This window comes from Apiospora marii (genome assembly GCF_038362585.1).
Source record: "Apiospora marii strain CBS 49790 chromosome Unknown utg000005l_segment0_segment0, whole genome shotgun sequence".
NCBI lineage: Eukaryota > Fungi > Ascomycota > Sordariomycetes > Amphisphaeriales > Apiosporaceae > Apiospora > Apiospora marii.
In genome coordinates, this window is record NW_027117377.1 from 1,886,738 (window position 1) to 1,908,196 (window position 21,459).

General features: G+C 53.2%; 6 protein-coding genes across 6 annotated transcripts; 2 read left to right on the plus strand and 4 right to left on the minus strand.

Moving 5' to 3' along the window:
* Positions 1–716: 716 nt before the first annotated feature.
* Positions 717–1,664, minus strand: PG985_008489 (uncharacterized protein; the record flags this gene model as incomplete). Its single annotated transcript, XM_066828257.1, has 3 exons — positions 717–818; positions 872–1,380; positions 1,445–1,664. The coding sequence occupies 3 exons, from the start codon at positions 1,662–1,664 to the stop codon at positions 717–719; spliced, it is 831 nt and encodes a 276-aa protein (XP_066683169.1).
* Positions 1,665–2,279: 615 nt separating this feature from the next.
* Positions 2,280–3,542, minus strand: PG985_008490 (uncharacterized protein; the record flags this gene model as incomplete). Its single annotated transcript, XM_066828258.1, has 1 exon — positions 2,280–3,542. The coding sequence occupies one exon, from the start codon at positions 3,540–3,542 to the stop codon at positions 2,280–2,282; it is 1,263 nt and encodes a 420-aa protein (XP_066683170.1).
* Positions 3,543–9,706: 6,164 nt separating this feature from the next.
* Positions 9,707–10,808, plus strand: PG985_008491 (glyceraldehyde 3-phosphate dehydrogenase; the record flags this gene model as incomplete). The annotated part of the gene is made up of 2 exons (XM_066828259.1): positions 9,707–10,517; positions 10,591–10,808. The coding sequence occupies 2 exons, from the start codon at positions 9,707–9,709 to the stop codon at positions 10,791–10,793; spliced, it is 1,014 nt and encodes a 337-aa protein (XP_066683171.1). The 3' UTR covers positions 10,794–10,808.
* Positions 10,809–11,209: 401 nt separating this feature from the next.
* Positions 11,210–12,788, minus strand: PG985_008492 (RuvB-like helicase 2; the record flags this gene model as incomplete). Its single annotated transcript, XM_066828260.1, has 3 exons — positions 11,210–12,392; positions 12,467–12,693; positions 12,780–12,788. The coding sequence occupies 3 exons, from the start codon at positions 12,786–12,788 to the stop codon at positions 11,210–11,212; spliced, it is 1,419 nt and encodes a 472-aa protein (XP_066683172.1).
* Positions 12,789–15,085: 2,297 nt separating this feature from the next.
* On the plus strand, positions 15,086–17,640 carry PG985_008493 (uncharacterized protein; the record flags this gene model as incomplete). Its single annotated transcript, XM_066828261.1, has 2 exons — positions 15,086–15,455; positions 15,527–17,640. 2 exons carry the CDS (start codon positions 15,086–15,088, stop codon positions 17,638–17,640), a joined length of 2,484 nt encoding a protein of 827 aa, XP_066683173.1.
* A 653-nt stretch (positions 17,641–18,293) lies between these two features.
* On the minus strand, positions 18,294–19,123 carry PG985_008494 (peptidyl-tRNA hydrolase PTH2; the record flags this gene model as incomplete). The annotated part of the gene is made up of 2 exons (XM_066828262.1): positions 18,294–18,610; positions 18,703–19,123. 2 exons carry the CDS (start codon positions 19,121–19,123, stop codon positions 18,294–18,296), a joined length of 738 nt encoding a protein of 245 aa, XP_066683174.1.
* Positions 19,124–21,459: the final 2,336 nt, after the last annotated feature.

Here is a 21,459-nt window from a genome sequence, read left to right on the forward strand (position 1 = left end):
GTCGTCGAGTTTCCCCCCTTTTCTCATTACCCAATAGATGTCGTTGGATTCGCTGTCGCTATTCCTGATTCGGCAAGTAGGTCCCCTATGACGAAAAGAATGCCCTTCACCGACAAAATACACAGATAGAGTTACTAGTTCAGCCCGTAATGAGAGGCGGAAATGCAGGATACTGATCACGCGACACAGGTAGTCAGCAAACCAGGGCTTCTGAAGCCCCTCAAGCTCATGGCCTTGCCTCGTCGGCGTAGGATATCTGGGGCAGTGTACATATTGTGCATACCTCGAAGCTCATAACTCATGATAGATGAGGGACTCGGCGACCAGGGGTCGAGGATCGATCTAGTTTCTTCCCGGTCAGGATCTGCAGTAATATAGGGCGCCTCATTACCCGCCCAACGCTGGTCGGCCAAAATCATACTGCTCGCTCGGTATAGGACTTGTTCAAGCCAAGAGCTTATTCTTGGCTGTGATACCCTCACTCTGCAACTAGTTCCGTCCAATCTTAATCTGGCTTCGACTGCGGGTCGCTCCTTGGACACGGTTATTTGACGCTGTTTGTTTCGTTTCATCCATTCTCAACTCGACAATCACCCTCTCTTCCATTATTTCGACAACATTACAGCACTCTTTGCTATCTGTTTCACCTCTGAGAACTAAACAATCTCATACGGAACCGTGTTGAACACGCAGACAGGCGAAACCTCCTTCAGCATTTATAGGAAAACACCCGTCTTATCCTGGTGCGAGTCGGATTTGGTTCTCTGGCCCAATACCCAGACGTCACCCGGAGCGCCGTCCTCTCCTTCATTGGCGTTCTGAAGGTTGTACATTCAGTCGCTGGAAAGGGTCTCCTTATACAAAACAATACCCGAGCAAAATCAACACGGGAGGAATCCCACAGGGGGAGGAAGCGACGAAAACAAGGGAAATAATATTTGCTCTTACTACTCGTCACCATGTCTGGCTCGGACGACAGCGGGAACATGGACGTGACGGCCGAGTCCATCATCGCCTTGGTGGGCATCGTGCTGGCCCTCCCGCCCTGCATCGTGCTCGTGTGGAAGTGGCGCATCATCCGCCGGGCCTTGCGGAGCGGGGAGCAGACCGTGGCCGCCGAGGCCCCGCAAGAGGCAGCGCGCCATCTTGACATGGACGACGTGACGCCGATCCTGCCCCTCCACCACAACCGCCGGGCCATGACGGGGGCGTCTACAAATACCAACGCGTCGGCGATGACGGACAACTCCTCGGCGCCCTCGACAAAAACCAAATCCTCCTCGACGTTTAGCACCACCACAAATGCTTCCTCGACGACGGACGTCTCGGTTTCGTCGGAGAAGCCGTCGGCGGCGTCGTCAAAGGCCTCGTCCATAACCACTATAGACGAGTCGCCCGAGGAGTCCTCCACAGAAGAAACCTCCACCGAGACGACAAAAACGACCCACTCGTTCGCGACGAACCTGATCGGCATGACGAAGAATCTTCTGCAAGAGGGCGACAATCTGATCTCGTCGCCCCAACGTATCGAGCTTGTCGTGGTCGAGGGCAAGGTCCAGAGCATACACCTGCTCTGCCGGACAAAGCTTTCGCCGCTCTTCCGGATACCGGGTTATCCATATTCCCTCGAGTCTCCTGTGTGAGACCGGAATCCTCAGCAGCATCTTTCTTTTCACACTTTTATATACACACCACTTTATAATCAGTCTGTTAATTGTATGCTAAAGGACGACCTTCGAGGAGAATAATGGCCTCACTTCATTGTATGTTTTGATTGAGACCTGTCGAGGTGGGAACAGAAAAGGGCGTCGAATCAGAGGCCTCATGTTTGGTCTCATTCACGGTCAATACATCAAAAGTACTAGATGGCGCTGGTTTCAAGAGAAAGAAGACACTTGACTGCTAGCCTGCGTTCCGTCATGTACATAGTTACTGATAAGCGCTCGTTTCACTGTATATAGATATTATTAATCATATTCACTCAACTGAAAACCTCGGATTTGGTTCGGTGTGATGCATGGTCACATCATTAACGTGAAACCAATACCAAGAACCAACAGGCTTGATTAGATATAAAACAACCGTGAGCAAGACTTATCAGTGGTGGCTGGCAACAGAGTTACGGCAGTGGGAACGGGGAACAGTAACAGTAGTCGCAATCAGTGTCATATTTTGGTTCTTCTACTGCTCATGCATACTCTATGCAAAGCCAGATACATATCTATGACGAAAGTCCATGCCATTAATGCGCACAACACCAACTAAAGGTGATCAAACTCCTAATCTCGTACCTCCATACCTCCCCACTCGAGCACTCGGAAAGCCTCTGCATCCTCCATGGCCTCCTGATCCTGGCCAACATGGGTTACCCAGTCGACAGGCGTTTTCGAGCCATCAGAGCTAGGGTCGACACCTGAAAACAGCATGAAGACTCTGCTGATGGTCTTGGGGGGCTCGACGCCGCTGATGTAGATAGCCGCGGCCTTCTCAAAGGCTGCTTGGGGCACAAAGGTGAACTTGATGCGCTGCTCGCGGTCTCGGATGCGCTGTAAGGCCGGGAGCCAGTAGACGATGAACTCGGTACGCATGGCCACCGTGAGGCAGAGATCCTTGAGAACAGCGTCGATACGGGTGATGAATCGCTCGAATGGGAGCACCTCGTGTAGATGCTGCAGGAATGGTTGCGGGGCAGCCGGGTTGAAGGAATCCAGATCGGTCTTTGGGGCGTAATCTCCGCGCTGAGGACGCGACTCTGCCTCCCAAAAGAGGTAGGAGCAGTCAAGACCTGTCATGCCGTCTCTCATCGTGCCATCCGGCTGAACGTCGACTGTCCATGCGACGCCAGTTCTGCCCGAGTAGGCAGCTGTGAAGGGTGTGGCCAGGGGATAGAGGACGCTGAAAGTCCACTCAGGACAGAGCGTCACCTCAACTTCGACATCGCTCAGAGGTTGTGGCGACAAGAGGTAGATGGCCGGTTTGCCACCCCTCAAGGTACATACCACATGCATCTCCGAGCCTTCAGCGATCCCATAAGAGTCCAAACGCCTGCCTTCCTCCAGGTTCTTGCCTGCGAATATGAAGACCATTTGATTTGGTGGCATGCCTTCCTTGTTCTGATAAGCATGTTTCAGCTGCAAGACCGATGCCGAAAGTTTGGTTTTGAGTATCACAGTCTTGCCCGTGAGCGTCCGGACTATGATGTTTACTTCTCTCTCATGTACGGAGGGGGTTGAGGCGCGAGATTGCTTTGCAACTTGCTCAGTCTTGATAGAATCGACAGTTTGATCACGCTTTGGTTGGTTTCTGGGGATGTCCAGGTGGATGCTCGAACCATCTCGGACACCTTCCCAGGCTTCATGGTCCAGTTCCCACAAGGGCGACGAGTCGTCGCAGATATCGGGCCGATACAAGACGCGAAGTTGCTCGATATGTCGGACATCGAGAGAGAAGGACTGGGAGACCTTGGCCAGCATCTGCTGCCAAGTGGCTGGCTTGGGAATGTAAAGACGACGGTCGAGGTAGGTCACGCCGATGAACGACATCTTGGGCGGTGTTGCTGTGGCTGTCATCGACTTGAAGTTGTAGGGTTGTTCAGGTGGGTAAGTGGTGAGCAACGCGGTTGGGGGGTAAACAGGGACTTTTTAAGAAGTGGTCATGGGAGCAGTTGAATGGGTAGCTACCTGGAAACCCGACAGCTGAGGTGCAACAGCTTGGAAAGCTGCCTTTACGCGTGTTTGAATAGAATAAAATACCAGCAGCTTCCAGTTAATGGGGTTATTGTTCCAGGCTACTGAATTTCTTAACAATTATTGCCGGCTATTTCTTTGCGGTCAGTTATTTTTGAGGAGCTACAATGTCTACATCCAATTCAGGTGCCTTCTTTTGCTAAAAACAGTCCATGTGAGATACCCTTACATTCTGTGTGATGCCATTTCATTGTTGTGTTTTATTAACACTTCGCCCTTTTCATCCTGCACGTCGGCCGTTCCCCATGAGTAGTTACGTTACATCCCTGTCACGTCTCCTTTGCTTCTAGAGCAGTGTTGAAGATTCGTCGACGCAAAGATAGCTGCCTAATAATGAATTTTGTTTCACCATCATCTCCCATCATCTTCATAACCATTGTAACACCCAGAATTCAGGAGACCATGTGGCATCTTGCCATTCTGCGATGCCTATATCATTCTCCAACTTGTTGAATGCTTAGGCGCGCAAGGAATTACCAAGCCGATTCGATATCTGAACTCGGGTGCTTGGTAGAAGCTTGTGGTGCACTGTACACTCGAGCATTTCTCACACACCAATGGTATTCGTAGCTCGAGTAGAATATGACTTCGGCTACCCGCTTCCCATGGCGGAGGATGAAGACAACGACCCTCCGCCACTTTGTTTCTCTCCTACTCCCCAAACGCTGGTATCTGTTTGCGGATCCCCAGTCCTTCCTCGGCAGTAGTTCAGTCATGGAGTCCATTGTTTACGAGGGGCCTCGTTGCACAGTCTGTTGGACCTTTTCGGCGTGGATCGTGGATGGCAGTTGCAGTTTCCGTCGCGAGGGTCGCCTGGAAGGACAGTAGAGGGGATCTGGTGAGTGACTGGCTTGGCCCAAGATTTGGTCCTATTCACCTGCTCAAGCATGGAAAACCGAGTGACTTGAAGGAAGAGATGCTCTGGAGTAGTCCGGGCCCAGTAAGACTACCCACAAGTGTTGAAGAGCCGTTTCAGATCATAACATTCAATGTGAGTATGAACAGGGCACCGGAGAGGAAAGACAGGCCATTTTAGGGAGCGGTACATGGGCGACACAGCTCGACTTAATACTGAGGGATACCCCGGATTTGCAGGATCTGAAACATACCACCCAGGCCATCAGCACGAAGGATCATATTACTGCATCGAGTTCAACGAATGATGGGCAAGCCCGAGTGCGCTGCCAAGATGTGTAACACGTACGCAGGAAGAGTTGTTGGATACTACCCCATTAGGCAAGCCACCATGATGTCAGCTTGAAGCGGACCAGATACATGCATGTATTCTTGTGTTTATAAATAGACTAAGATGGATCGTTCCGTTCCCATTCTCGATACTCAGTTGTGAAACGTTCCGCTCCAGCCGGGGTGCACCGTAAGCTTGCATGGCTAGCCCCAGTGAGATTTGTGCACCCAACCTGGTTGATGGGGAAAATGATCGACGCTCATATAGTCAGTCCTTAGCTCAGCCGATGATGCACCCTCTATGTGATCCCGTCTTGGCTGATGATGGCATCCGAGAGGGAAACAGATACACTTAGCGACGGTGGAAGCGAGCTGGATATTTCAAATGGTCAAGCTTCCGTAAGATAGCTTAACCCGATCAAGCGGGCCAGTCGACGATACTTCGAGATGATTCAGTAATGGGCATCCTTCATGTTCAAAGTGTAAAGTCATATTGTATTCAATATAGGCATCATATTTTCTACGTGGTCCTAGGAGATGCTACTAGAGGGTTGGTGGAAGATGTCGACTTGCCCGCTTGTATCACGTTGCTATTTCGCTGCTGGGCTATGGCCCCGTAACACTGAAGCCATATCCCGCAGACTGGAGTAGTCAGCAAGAATAACACTGGGTCCACAAATGTGCTTATGCAGGTCGTATTGTGATCTGAGAGTATCGAGCCGACTGGGTAGGGTCCCATATCTACCCGTTTACGGGGGGCGCCACAATCTTTTGGATTGGGAATGCGTTACCATGCCATAATGCCTCATTTCGACGCCAAGACAAGATAGTGACTACAGATAGAACACTGCTTCGCTCTAGATACAGCACAGAAGCAGCTAATCTTTAAGGGTCATTGCATGTGTAAGTTAGGGTGGCGCTCATCGACCGTGGGGAGAGAGAGCAGAAGCAAGGAGCGCCGCAAACCGAGAATCTCCTCAGAACCATGGCGTGTTATGAATATGAGCAAGACATGTGTAACAGCGACTGACGACGCCACCGAGCAGAAGCAAGAGGCGTTTGTTGGAAGCGGGAGTTCATCAAGGATGCCTGTCGGCTCCTGACCTACAACCAAGTTCTTTGGTGTGCGTTTCCCAACGTGACTAGATGTTTTCAATTCGCCAGCTGGCAAAAAGAGTCGGTCCCTAAAGCGAGTGTCACGATCTTCGTAAAGGCCATGGCGATTTGGGAATCGATTGGTGTGTGATTGCGGGCATGCAGACCAGACAGCATCCGAGTGTCGATGGGGTTGTCTCCTGTCGCTTCAAGCAGAAGTCTCAAGACAGGAGTGGCCTCAGTTTGGATATTTCTCATGGCGTCAGTTCACAGTTTTGATATGTAGTCCGCATCGTCTCCGGCGCATGCGGGGGCTTTCATCGTCAAAGGTTCACAGTGGTGGTCTGTCTCCTCGTGGGGCCGCCTCATCGATCGATCACCTTGAATTACCCACACAACTCCAAAGAGTGTTCACAGAGGCATCGCCGCGATTGATGAAGAACCTGGGGGACAGCTTTGAAGTAATTCCAATTGAGTGTAAGTGTATGTATGCAGTCTGCAGTTCTCATCCGCATGAATTTGGCCAGTCCCTTATGTGGCGTGACTTGGCCAAGTCGGTGAGTTTAACATCGGACCGAGCCGGCGGCTACTGGGCTGGATCGTACGTTCAGAGCTGCTTCAGGAGCTGATGCTAGTAGGAGGACCGAAATGGCTGGCCCCATCCGTTCCCATTGACACCGCGCGCCACAACCCAAATTGGGCGGACCAGGATGGAAAAGTGGCTCGAAACGTTCGTTTGTCAGCAAAAACGAACGTCCATCCATCATGGCATGATGTTATTCGGTGGGGACCTGGTCGGCGCAGTTGCAGGATCGCGACCCCTCATCGCTTCCGAGCTGGGTTATTCGGCCCTTGTGCACCCCGGCCGAAAGCGCCAGAGAACTCCGTTACGATCGGGCGGGTTGGGTAGGCCGGATACCACCATTGACCCTGGCCAAAGTCGTAGAGAAGCTGGCAATCGTTCGATATTTCGGGATATCACGGTCAAGGAGACGCACCATTGAACGGAACCAAGTTGCGTGAATGCAAATGTGGCATATTGTTCGCGCTCGTAGTGGTAGAAGTTAGCAATTTGAAACGCGAGTATATGGGGAGTTGCTTTCGAGCTGATGGACAGTATGCGTAAAAAGCGCCGTACTGAGTAAGTTCGCCTACATAATCCCGCAAGTCAGACCACGGAGGTCCCGTTGGGCCAGAAAGTCCGGCGTCTCCGGAAGGGCGCGGAGTTATGATCTGCCAATGGACACGTAAAGGCCCGCGATGGTTCAAGGTGATTGGGAAACCGGCGGCGGGCGGCATGTGCCCTTTTTGAACGAGACCCTTGATAATCCTGCGGCGCAGGCAAACCCCTCCAACCATGGAGGGGTTTCTATTGCTTGGAGGGGCAGGATTAGCCTTACATGACGCAGGGTTTTCCAAATAGGTCTGGTTATGGCAGCACAACAAACCAGTTCGCTGTTACGTTGATACGCGAATATCGAGCCGTATTACGACTATTACGACTTCACGATGCACTTGTCCACGCATAGGGTATGTGGCTCCAACGCCGCGGCCAGTGACAGAGGACGTTTGGTCCGCGTGTGGCGAGACTTTGCCCAGCCGTATCAGCCGGCATACGGGAATTGGGACTCTGTCAGGCGAACATGGGAAATAGGCCCGTTTACATAGACAAGTCGGCCCGCAATTGTGCTAGGTCGGGTTTCGTTACCCAGCGAGCTCGGGCGGCTTGTTCAGATTGAGAACGCAGAAGAAACCCGTTTTGTTTCTATGTTTTGGAAGCAGACCGAAATAGGCCAACCTCAGGGTTCTGCTCAGGGTTTGCGGATATAGGGGCCGAAACATCTGGGAAACAACGTAACGTGCTTGGCACATGCACGTTGCCTAAGATCTGCGCGGGATTCGTTGTTTCGTGGCTGGTCAAAGGCACTAGATTGGTCCGGACAGGTATGCGATATGCAGTACGTAGGGTCCAGACATGCCCAGGCCAAAAGCTTCCAGGTTGTAGGCCCAGCAGCCAAGCGTCGCAGTGTTGGCGAGGTAGGCGACAAGCGACAATGCTGGGTCGCTGGCTGGAGGCTGGCTGTTACCAATAGGTAAGCAGATACCAGCGGGCTCCGCTATCGCATGGCCTGGCCCAGACGGTGAGTGGGTGTCATTTATGTGACAAACGTTCGATAATCATGTCCGTCCACAGGCCGGGACCTGACCTGACCTGATTACGCCCGGATTCGACGGAGCTCGCCCATGCGCGCCGCACGTTGGCATGGCATTTTGCAGGAAATCACTTGACAGTCGCATCACGGCGACGAGACGCGAATGGATCTCGGCCCTCTTTATACAGTAGAGTGGCGCCCCCGGGCTAACTAGATCTGCAGCGACCCTTGGGCCGAAAAGCATCGGGCAATATCGTGAGAGCTTCCCGCAGCCCGCCTATAGCACCAGCAGTACCGAGATTCCGGATACTGCAGCCGTACCATTTTCGTAGCAGCCAATAGCGAGGCTGACGCTCGGCTTGTAAGTTGTCACAATGGTACATGGCCAGTACAAGGGACTGTTTGAAGCCGATCTGAAGCAGCGCCTGCAAGCTCTTTGGCGTTTGGTAGCCCAGTAACCTGACAATGCCATCATGGTCCCCGAGTCCCCTCAAATTCCTCTGAAGAAGGCCCGGCCGGCGGTTTGCTGTGGCAAGCTCCGTTCCACCGAATAGGGTGATGAGTTATTTTTACCCTTCCTTACTCGTATGAGAAACGAATGCTGTGCCAACCACAGATAGCAAAAGCTACCTTGCCCTGCCTTTATCAAGGAGAAAATTTTATCAACCCAATATCCCGTGCTTGGGGCAAGCTCCTGTTACGCGCACTGTCGCAAGAGCTGGGTGTTAGTGAGAGCTGTTTGGAGACTGTACTTTTGCTGGACTGGAGCAGAGCGGGGGCGGGGGTTGGCATGGATGGGCAAGGATGGAAATTGGAATGCCCAGGCGAGATAGGACCGCCAACAAAGACAGATTAGAAGGACGACAAAACTCTGATATCCAAAAGTTGAGAAGGCACGCTATGGACTACAGTCGAACCGTTTGCCATGGTGAGGAACATAAGTCGTAGACGCTTCATCTGTCTATCCATCAACACCCATAATGCCTTTTCTCCGTTCGCCATGGCAAGCTGCATTGAGCGCATCGAATATATCGGTTGCCCCAGATAGATCCCAACTTTTAGTTGCAGGTAGAGCTGAGAGGGAGGACAGCTCAGCTAGGTAGTGGCCCTACCTGGCCTAGCGCCTTGGGTAGAGCTCCTGCTGGTTGAAGGGGGAGGGAGATGAAGTCACTGGCAAGTACTCCCTAGCCGATCAGTACAGTGCCAGAGGGGGAAGCCCCGAGTTTGTGCCTCCAAACGCACGGGTCAGTCGTGCCCCTCCTTTGCTGCGGTTTCCCAACCTTTGCCAGTGGCCTTGCTGAAGTCATCAACGCCCCCACCAAATCCGAGAGTGCCCCTCCTTTAGTTTGATTTGGCTTGTTGCAGACACAGAGGGAAATACAGCGAGCTATCAGAAACAGTTAATAAACCCTCTCCTCTCCCACGCCATCCCTCTTGATTCTTCCCTCTCATCATCAAACAATCTTCCTCTCCAACAAACCAACACCTCCATCCTACTTCCACACATCACTTCGCAAATCCATCAACATGGCTGTCAAGGTTGGTATCAACGGTTTCGGTCGTATCGGCCGCATTGTCTTCCGCAATGCTGTTGAGCTCAACGACGTCGAAATCGTCGCTGTCAACGACCCCTTCATCGCCGTCGAGTACGCCCTGTACATGCTGAAGTACGACTCCACCCACGGCCCCTTCAAGGGCACCGTCGAGGTCAAGGGCAACGACCTGGTCGTCAACGGCAAGACCGTCCGCTTCTACTCCGAGCGTGACCCCGCCTCCATCCCCTGGGCGGAGACCGGCGCTACCTACGTCGTCGAGTCCACCGGTGTCTTCACCACCACCGAGAAGGCCAAGGCTCACTTGGTCGGTGGCGCCAAGAAGGTCGTCATCTCCGCCCCCTCGGCCGATGCCCCCATGTACGTGATGGGTGTCAACGAGAAGTCCTACGACGGCAAGGCCGACGTCATCTCCAACGCCTCTTGCACCACCAACTGCCTGGCTCCCCTCGCCAAGGTCATCAACGACAAGTTCGGCATCGTTGAGGGTCTCATGACCACCATCCACTCCTACACCGCCACCCAGAAGACCGTCGATGGTCCCTCCGCCAAGGACTGGCGTGGTGGCCGTACTGCGGCCCAGAACATCATCCCCTCCAGCACTGGTGCCGCTAAGGCTGTCGGCAAGGTCATCCCCGAGCTTAACGGCAAGCTCACCGGTATGGCCATGCGTGTCCCCACCCCCAACGTCTCGGTTGTCGACTTGACCTGCCGTCTCGAGAAGGGTGCTTCTTACGACGAGATCAAGGCCGTCGTTAAGGCCGCCGCCGAGGGTCCCCTCAAGGGTAAGTTATCACTACTACTGTTCACATATCCGCTACATTTACCGAAATCTGTACTAATTCGTCATCTCCACAGGCGTTCTGGCTTACACCGAGGACGATGTTGTCTCCACCGACATGAACGGCCACAACGCCTCCTCCATCTTCGATGCCAAGGCAGGTATCGCCCTGAACGACAAGTTCGTCAAGCTTGTCTCTTGGTACGACAACGAGTGGGGTTACTCCCGCCGTGTCCTCGACCTCCTGGCCTACATCGCCAAGGTCGACGGCAACGCTTAAATCCGAGCAACATCAAAACTATAGACTGAGGACATGAGACAGGCAGGAACTCCTGGAAATGGGTAATCACGAAAACAAAAAGCGGCTAGCCGCCGTTATGATATGAATGAATAAGGATTGGGAGAACCGTGCCTCTCGCGTCTTGGGAGATAGAACAAAATGAAATCAATGATGATAAATCCCTAAAACTACTGCTGCGTCTTCACTTTGTCCATTAAGAAATCATCTCATGTGAAATCAAAGTATTGGTATGATACAAGACTCTATGACTGTCTGACTGGTTCTGCAAAGCTTCTCATTATTCCATTTTATACCTGCCCACTGAACGCCGTACTGTACTTTGGTATAAGCAAGCTCATTCTTCTTTCAACTCTTCGTATAAACCAACGAACGCCTTTCTTCAATAATCAACACATTTAGCTAGTAATCTCCATGGCATCGCCTCCCTGTCCATTTGTAACCGCAAAATCCACCGCTCCGTCCTCGCCAATCAGCCTCTTTTCCGACGCGGTCACGAAGCCGACGCTCCGGGCTGGGTCGTAGAAGAGCTTGAAGCTGCGCTGCACGTCGTCGATAGAGATCTGCTTCGCCTTCCGCTTGGCGCAGACCAGTTGCGACGTGGTGATCAGATTGCTGGCGTAGCGCAGGCCCGCCTCCTGGCCGATCTTGGTGAGCAGAGCCAGGGCATCGGGCGAGACCTCGACCTCCTCCTCCTGGGCGCGGATCGCGAGGATCTTGTTGATGTCGTCTGGCGAGTAGGTCTGGGTCTGGATGATGACGACGCGGTCGAGGAAGTCCAGGGGCAGGCCGTGCGGGCTCTTGTAGTCGGTGCCGCGGATCTTGGAGTTGCCGCGGTTTGAGGCCATGATGACAATGGGGGCCAGGTCGTCCTCGAGGGCGCGGTTGATGTAGCTGAAGCACTCGATGTCGAGCAGGTGCACCTCGTCAATGAAGAGGACACCCGGTACGATCTCGGCCTTGCCCTCCTCTTTCCACTCGGCCACCTTGGTGTTGATCTGGTCGCGGATCTCGCTGCGAATCTCGCCGGTGTCACCGCTGAAGAGCGCAAGGAAGCCCTGGGTCCGGCTGTTGATGACATCGATCTCGTGCAGGGTCACAGTGTGGACGACCTCCTTGCGCTTCTGCAGCTCGCCGTCGGGGCACTGCAGGAACTTTGTGTCGGCGCCCATAGCGTCGTAGTCGCGCGAGCGGGCGTAGGAGCGGCCGAGCTTGGTGATCTTGCCGCTGCTCTTGTCGATGCTGATGATGTCGCCGGCCATGACGCGCTCCTTGGTCATGGCGTCGATCATCTTGGCGCCCATGTCGTAGACGGCCTCCATGTCGCTCGTCTTGATGGTCAGCTTGCCCTGCTTGGCGCCGCCCGTCACGGACCGGTCGATCTGGATCTCGACCACCTCGCCCTCCATGATCTCCGACTCTTCCTTGATGCGCACGCCGATCGATTTGCGGAACGCCTGGGTCAGGGCTTCGGTCTTGGACATCTCGAGGGAGAAGATTTCGGACGAGGCGAGCGAGGTGAAGGGGACATCGGGGCCGAGGGACTGCGCCATGCCCGTTGCGATGGCGGTCTTTCCTGTGCTACAACAAAAGGAAATAGCGTATTAGCTTCAGGCGCACTTCTGTGTTAAGAGATCTTTGTAGGGATAACGTACCTAGGGGGGCCTGCGATCAAGACGGCCCGGCCGGCAATCTTGCCGACCTTGATCATCTCGAGAATCACTGCCGCCGCTCTTCGGGCCTTCTCCTGCCCTACCAGCCCTTGCGACGATTGGCGCGGCTCTAATGTGTCGGGGTCAACGCCCAAGCCTCGAATGTGGGAGTGAGCTGCGATGAGGTTCAAGCCTCGCAGCTCCTTGCTCTCGCCGACGGTCATCACGGCCTATACAGAACAAGAATGCGTCGTCAGTAAGTCGAGCTACACATTTGCACGTAACGCGATCGAGAGGATTGACAGCAATAACCTACAGCCGCCATTTTGTCAGATTTGGAGTCAACTACAGACTCTCTATGCGATCGTTGGGTGGCTTGCGAGAAGTACGTCTTTTCCTAGAGCGACAAGGTATGATTGGTGTTGGTCAATGGGCTGGTGCTTTTCGCAGATAGAGCTTTGGGACAGCTGAGGCTGGCAAAATTCAATGCTGGAATTACTGGAATGACCGCCGACTGGCACGCGTCTTTCGATGGAGCTTGGGTGTCTGTGGCGCTTATCGGGCGGAGGCTGGAGCTCTGGCTCAAGCCACACAGTGGGTACCTAGGCGCAAGTACCTACAGCATTCTGGTTGCTTCTGCTGACCCGATTCCCCTTGCAAAGACCCGGCAACCGGCAGCTCTCCCGAGCTTTGAGCTTTGGTCGCCAGCCAGCAGTTTGCAGTGAGAACCAAAATTGTTTATTCCTATTTGGGACTTATACTTGTTTGCTTTCTTCTTTTCGAGAAGGGTTGCCTCCGCTCAGAGTCACAGTACCATTCCATCAGCGACGGCAGTAGCGGTGAGGGGAGACGGCGAATCAAAGCAGTATCTGTTTGGTGAAGCTTTTGCTTTTTCTGCTTCTCGTACAACCTCTTGGCTCAGCTGGGATAAGAGAGCGCAGCCAGTCAAGTCGATGCCCGCACTTTCTCCTCTCTCCTAGAGCAAACAATTTGCCAGCAAGATCCGTTTGCAAGTGCAATCAAAGATTAACGAGATCTCCGTGGTAACTGCCACGGCTATATACCAGCACTGACGTTATTGCCCGTTTGCTGGTTACCTACTGTTTACTATTGGAACTTCAGGCACCTGCTCCGAACAGACGAGCAGAGGATCAATTTGATACGAAGAGGTTCATCGCGTAAGCTACAAGATTCTATATTGCGCCATGTAGTCTTTTAGACCCTCATTACTCGTTCTAGGTTTCAATCAGTCGTCGGGCGAATCTAAGGTAGGTACGAGGGCCGACTTAGGAAGCAGCGTTTGCAATTCTTTAGGAGCTGAGCCCAGCTAATCGTACGTTATTCGCAAGCCACATAATGCTGGCGCCCCTGCCATCTACAGCTATTAGCTGAGGTCCCTTGAAACAACCAGTGAGACAAACAGTTGCTCCCTGAATGGAGGTATGCGATATACGAAGATATATCCAATGTCTCCAGCGGAAAGAGCCTTGAGAGCAGCGTGAAACGTATCTTGTGCAAGAGACCGCACATTACTCTATGTTGTCAATAGTTGCTGCTGCTAGTCGCGGTCTTTCCCGACCATCCCCAGGATCTTCTGGATCTGTGACTACATCATGCAAACGCACTTCTCCTTTTCCAGGTATACCATGGGTTACTTTCGGCTTGTCGATCTCTTCTAGTAGCCCACCTTTTCCGAGGTGGTTTCCCGTAACAGCTAAGGAACATACGGGTATATTGATTGAATTAATTCACATTCATTCACGCAAAGGCCCCCATCAGTCCAATATATGTACACAAACACACGCACATATATTCAGTCACTTACACTCACACAAACACACACACACCATTAACATACCCTTCCGTCGATCGTCCAACAGGTGTCTTTTGGTCGATTCTGTATATGTGGCCACATTCCTAATACTATGATTTTGTTCCTCGTGTGGTAACCAGCAGGTCCAAGACGCGGTGTATACATGACGTCTCCCCAATAATATTTCCAAGATTTCTCGGCTGTTCAACGTCGGTGCTGATCTCGTTCACGTCATTCGCGCTGTTAGCTACAGCCATTGACCCCGGACCAGTGCCCTTCACCTACTTTTCGGGGGTTCGCAGGTTTCTGCACAGGTTCCAGCCATCGCCGAACTATATCGATACCTGTCGGGTTCGCCTGTAGTTGGTTGCGACTAAACGAGCCGTGGCGCGCCGTCTGTCAAAGTGCCGGACAGAAGACGGGGTTACCCGTCATCGAACACCCACAAATCGACAAGGCCCCATCCATACCCATACTCTGATTTATCCATCTCCCACCAACCGGCCACTGCTCAACACTACGGCGATCTCAACCCGTGATTTTATCCACACCTCGAATCTACAAAATTGTGTGTCGAGTGTGTAGCTGCTGCTGCGATGCAGCTAACATCCTCTGCAGTCACTGGCCGAAAGAGACTTGCCAGATTGGGTTGGCTGTCTGAACCTTACTTCTTCTGAGTCAACACCACGTATCGCGTGTTTCAATTGCCACTCTGCACAACACCTTTCCCGAGCCGTAGCACCATCCATCCACATTTATACATCCGTTACCACGTCTCTGCCACGAGCTGCCACGAGCTCCGTGAGACAATGCCGCCCTCCTACCCGACGAAGCAGGTGGGCTTCTCGGACGACCGACGGCGGAGCGGATACAATGGCGGCGGCGAGAACTATCAGTCCTATCGACCCCAAGACCGCGACCGCGATCGCGATCGCGACCGTGATGTTGCTCGGAGCGGGGATAAGAGCTTGAGCCGGCGGGAATCGGATCCTCGCGACTACCGAGATGACCGTGACAGGAGTCGTGACAGAGAAAGAGACTGGGCTAAGACACGAGACGATTCCCTGCAATTGAATACAAACATTCCTACGGGCCCGCGCATCCCTTCATCGTCTGCCAAGAGCTCGCCCATGAGCACACGGAGTAATGCACCGCCCCCGTTCAGATCGTCAGTAACGAGTAAGTAAAGACGGCGTGTAGAGCAACACAGTAGGGCGTGCATTTCCTCTAGCTAACACATACCGAAATAGCTCCCACCGCAACATCGGCGTCGAGTACACAGCCCAATTCAACAAGTTGTCCGCTAGCCAAGGACCCCAAGTTACAGCCAATTTTTAAAAAAGTTTGGGAGTGGCAAGACTTGATACGAAAGCGCACACTCTGTTCGGCCCAACGAGATAAGAAGAAGAAGGAAATCGAGGACCGGAAAACCAGCATGCAGAGCCTGTCTGTTGGTAACAGAAACGATAATTCATCCTTCTTTGAAGCCCAACAGCGGCTTAAGGAGCACGACAAGAAAGAATGGGATGCGCTTAACAAACGCTTTCACGACTTCGACGAGGCATATGCCGATTATGTCGAAAGCATCGCGGCGGCTATCTATTACGCATCAATGCCGAACGCCCCTAGCACACAACCGCTGGACTCATCTGCTTTGACTGCTTTCGAGAAGAAGACAGACGAGAAGTTCGATGCGGCAATTGCCTCGCTTGAAAAGAAGATGGAAGAGAAGTTCGATGCCAAGGTCGCCGCTCTGGAGAAGAAGATGGACGAAAGTCTCTCTTCGAAAACTGCAGGCTTGGAGAAGGATCTCTCTCGGGCCCAGAAGGAAATTGTGCAGCTCAAGACGGCACGCAAGCAGGCGGAGGAGAAGGCCCAGGAGCTCCAATCCAATCTAGACGAAGCGCTCAAGATGGTTGAGAATATCGACCAAAAGACCGGAGCATCGGCTGCAGAGCTACTTTCTGGCCACGCAGCTCTGGAGGCCCGACAAGAGCAATTGCACGATGCTCATGGCAAAATCCAAGAGGAGGTCACGACTTTGACTGAACGAATTTCTGATGCTGATGGCAAGATCCAAGAAGAGGTTTCGGCCCTAACGGAACGGGTTTCCAAGGTAAGTCGGGAAACTACGGGACGTGAGGCCGAAGTCGACTCCACGATCGCAACCATTCGTACTGCGATTTCCACTAAAGCGTCCACATCCGACCTTGAGGACGTGAAGGACGAGCACTCCACCGATCTGGCCGACCTTAAGAGACAGGCCAAGGAACACGAGGATCAACTGACGGCACTATCCACCGCGAAGGCATCCCCTTTTCTTGCCGGCATCAATGAGAAACTCAAAACACTGGTCGCCGAGGTATCAGTCATCAGACAATTACGAGATGATATCCAAACGGCGCTGTACAGAACGGGGAAGTTGGAAGGCCAGGTTCGGAATATGGATCCTGAAGCCCTGTTGAAGATTGTCGACGAATGGGAGTCGTGTGCCATTACTTTGAAACTACCAAAGTTGGAAGACGACCTGCAGCATCTGAGACACGAGACAGACAAGCTGAAAGGACAGAGTGGGCGACTTGTTCAAGAACCAACTCCACCTGTTCCGGACGACGGCTTGCGGGAGGAGATGCGGAAGGAGATACAGGACAGCAATCGCCAAAAGGCTGAAGAAATCGCCCAGCTGCAGAACAAGATGCAGGCCAACTCGCTTAAACTCCTTAACATGGTGAAGACCCTACTGTCTCAGCAGGGTGAGTCGACTGCCAAACTTCTGGATAGCCTAAGCGCAAGGACCGACAAGCTCGAGTCCAAGAACGACCGCAATATCGATACGCAAAACATAGAGACCGAACTTCAAGCACAGAACCGTGCTGGTTTAATGACGACTGCACAATTTGATACACGAATCCAGAACATGAAGGACGAGCTTTCCTCTCTTTTAGCCGAACAAGTGAACAGAGACGTAAAGGTACCCTGCGATGCGCTGCTGGAAGGCTTCCGGCATCAACTTGCCGACCACAACGGCCGCGTCGAGCGCCTGAGCTTGGAGGTCGGCGTGATCAATACGCAATTCAGTAATGTATGGACCCAGCCACTCTGGGACCAGATTTGCCTCCAGGTCGATCAAAACTACTCGGCGTTTGGGCCCCGGATCGACCGCAACGCAAAAAAGCTCACCGCGCTGGAAGACAAAGTTGCATTGCTGGTCGATAGAGTGGTTCCAGCTCCGCCCAAGCGGCCCGCTTCTCCTGCCGGGAGGCCGATCTCTTCTGAAGCGGCTTCGAAGAGGCAGAGACTGGGTGATAACACAGCTCCAGCCCTCAACGGTTCAGTTGGAGACTCTCGCCCTGGAGCGAACTAGCGGCATTACCTGCGAATTCAAAAGCGTAGGGTCTGAAGAGCGAAGCATGTCATTTTGCGGCGTAGCACGGCGTATCAAGGCGTCGAGCATTATACCCAAGGGTTGCATTTGATTTTGCTTTTGGGCCATTGGCCAGTCTGTTACATGGTTTTGATCCCTATCAGGGATCCAAGTGAGAGAAGGTATGGCGTGCCAGAAAAAAAAAGGGGTGTACACATGAGCCAGGCCACGTGTACATACTTTGCGCCTGGAATACCGTCCATGATATATGTTGAGTAGATGTAGGGACTCAGTACCACACCCTCTCTTGGCTCAGATGGATGGCCTGAGGTACTTATAAGCGAATGAATTCATGAAGAAAAAAGTCCATGTCTTTTGTTGAACTGGGCTATGCTATGTGCCTTGATGAATTGCTGATTTCACTTTTGCGGTCCGAACGCCATCTAACCATCTATGCTCTATCATGATCCATCGTCACATAAACCTTTTCCTCGTGTCCGTCATGATATGGTACACCCTGCCAAGCCTCTGCAAGCTTTCTCTGTCCCATTGTGTGCATGCATACCGTTTTCCCCTTTCCCGGAAGCAGCTGGCTCTGCCGTTGGCCGCCACTGCAGAGCCCAACAGTAGCATGAAAACCGTGAACCGCCGCTCTATAAGAGCTTGAGGCCGCCGGTGACCTGGTCGATGACGCTCTTGGGGCCGGGGCCGATGCCCAGGACGGTAAAGCTGCCGGCCTCGATCTGGGTGCGGCCAGCGTCGGCGATGACCTCGGCGGTCAGGCCCAGGCTGCGCGCGCGGGCCTGGAGGTCCATCAGCTCCTGCTGCGACTTGACCTGGACGGCGATCTTGGCCTGGCCGGCGCGCTCCCACTTCTTCAGCAGCTGGGCCTGGGGCGAGCCGGCGGGGAAGCGCGAGAGGGCCTTGAAGCAGGCGAGGGTGGCGTGGCTGGCTTGAGCGGCGATCTTGCCTGGGAGGTGGGGTGGGGTGGGTTAGCTATTTGTTTGCGTTTGGAGAGTAGGTAGAAGGGGGAAAGAGGAGAATGCGAGAATAGTGACATACCCTTGGTCATGCCGAGATCTGTCCGCACTACCAGCACCAGCTTGCACTCCTCGTTTGTCTTGAGCAAGTCGGCCGCGGGGCCACTGCCCTCACTAACGTCGACCAGCTTCGCCTCCTTCTTGGCGGCCTTCTTCTTGGTGCCGGCGCTCGTGACGCGGAGGCCCTGGCGGCGGTCGGCGTCGAGGCCGTTGCCCCAGTTGGGCGCGTGGTCGAGCAGGGTGTCATCCTCGTCAATGTCGGACTCCTCGGACTCGACCGGGTCGTCGTAGTTGGCCCGGCGCTCCGCCGACATGCTCGGGCTCACCAGGTACCCCCGGATCGTGAAGACGCCGAGCGCGAAGCCGGAGATGAAGGCGATGATGCTCGTCGTCAGGATGATGCCAGCCGGGCCCGACTGCGTGCCGGTGTACTGGACCGACATTTTTGGACTGGCCGGTGGGCTTGTGGATTGGGGTTGGTCGTACGTTCGGTTTTCAGGAAGTTTGGTTCGGAATCGGTGGGGAAATCGTCACGGGCTGGGGCGGGCAGGCTTGTTGGCAATATATGGGAGCTGTCCTGATACTAGTTCGTGGGGGTGTTTATTTTGTGGTTCAGCTTAGCAAGAGAAAAAAAAATAAGGTAAGAGACGATCGACGTCAATGAGGCTGAACTGAAGGAGCTTATCCCGGAAATTTTATGGACAGCTTCAGGATTTCGCCTGCCTACCTCCTGGCAGCAGTTGAGACAAGGGACGAACTGCCCGTTCTGTAGCGCTTTGCGTGCCCCACGCCTGACACACCCTCAGCCTTGCGCCGGCCTACTGGACACTGGCTGACACCTAAGTAAGTACTGGCCAGCCAGCAGCCGCAGGTAGTATCAGGGGTCATCGTAGCTACACGGGGCTGCAGTGTCCCTAGCAGCGCCTCTCAGATCGCGCGATCGCGGCATGCGAAATCGAATCCGCGACATCCCAGACAGGCTCACCTTTTATTAGTCGTCGCAAAAACCCGAGGCTTATCACAGCTGGCACGCCCTGCTAGGTGAGGAGCTCAATTGCTCGTGTCATCCAGCAATCTCCTAATTGAGAGCTCAGATGCACATCTGATAAAATCTGCCGTTTGATCTGATGCATCTACCGCCAATCTCTCTTATTCCCGTAGCATATGAGTATATGTGCCAAAGCGCACTGATAAGCTGCCTGCCTTTTGCGCAGGGCATCAACGGGATTATGTATATTGCACCATAGCACTAAATAACCCTCTCTGTTTGATAATGCGTTGCAGTACAGATCCTGCCACAGGTTTTGCCTATTGATTGATTGCACGGACGGGTTGAACCACCACTGAAATCCCAAATGGCCGGGTTTGCGTCCCCCATTGGTCGCAGAACGTGGCTCTGGAGCGAGCTGCCGCGTGATTGAGCGAGTAAGCTGCCCATTGCGCTCGGAATGACGCTATGCCAAGCTGGGAGTTGGAGAGACAGTCGGCGAGGGAAAGATAGCAGGTACTCTGTCCAGACAGACGAGTAGGACTCGCCGATTTGAGCCTTTCCAATGGATCAGAATCAGAAAACGGGACGGCATCTTCTTGTTTTTGTGGCGTGTCTGACGCTGTTCCTTGGCTGAAAGCTTAATCGCGTGATAGGCTGGCTTTTGGCGAGATACCCGTCCATCCCTATTCTGGAGGGACTCTCTTATCATACGATGGACGACACAGATGGTAGAGAACAGACAGTTGTTTGTTACGATGCTCGCAGGGCAGCTATATCATGAGATGCCTACCGTTGAGTAAGACAGAGGTTAACAGATCATGTACATCCATTACCTCAATCTCGGTATACAACCTGGTCACCACGGGCTGCTCTGCAGGCGGGTGTGTTACGTGGGGTTCTTCCCCAGGTGCAGTTTGCCGAAACTCTGATTACATGTACAGACTTTTGGCAGTGCATCGATGCTGCTTGCTGGCTGGCGTGCGTTCACAAGACTCTGGGCCGAGCAGATTTGCTCAGAGTCAAAAGCTAGGTATACAGTTCGATACACCTACCAGGTTACCAACGCTCGCATATAATACTCAGAGGATGGTATATATAACATGATTTGATCAAATTGAAGGGCCGTTATCGCACCCCATGCTTAATTGGTTAAAGGTTTTGGTGGTGGTAATGGTTAGTCAACCACCACCTTTTGACATCGGGGAAATATGCTGGGGAAAATGAGGAAAGACGATGAGCGATGTCACACCATATATCCCAGGTAGACTGACAGCGTACCCTACTGCAAGTATATGGATAGGTAAAATGCTGGAAGCAAGCCATTACTGTAGTTGCGACCTACTGTTGCACCCCTAAACTAATGCGACCCGTCATCTTGTTACTGGGGATCGATCCTCTCTAGGAGTCTAGCAGAGAGACTCATGGCGACCTCAAAAGGGTAAAGCCAGGGAACCCTAGGCCAATCAAATCAGAGGCACGGGAAAGGGAAGAGAAGAAGTTCATTGTTGTTGTTCCCATGGCCGCCCGCCTGCTTGCCGTCCGTCCGCATCCACATTTTGCCTACCCGCCTACCCTCCCACCCAGTTGTGTGCTACCACCACCACCCGCAGCGCAGTCACTGTCCTGGCTCCCCCATCCCGCACGCCCTGCTGCTGCTGCTGCTGCTGCTGCTGCCGCCTTCGCCGCTGCCAATCCATCTATCTCTCTCCTCACCTTTCGCCCAGTTCAGTTCGGTCAGCTTCTTTGGGCAGAGAACATTGTGACCTCAGGTGTCTTTTTTGCTTCTTC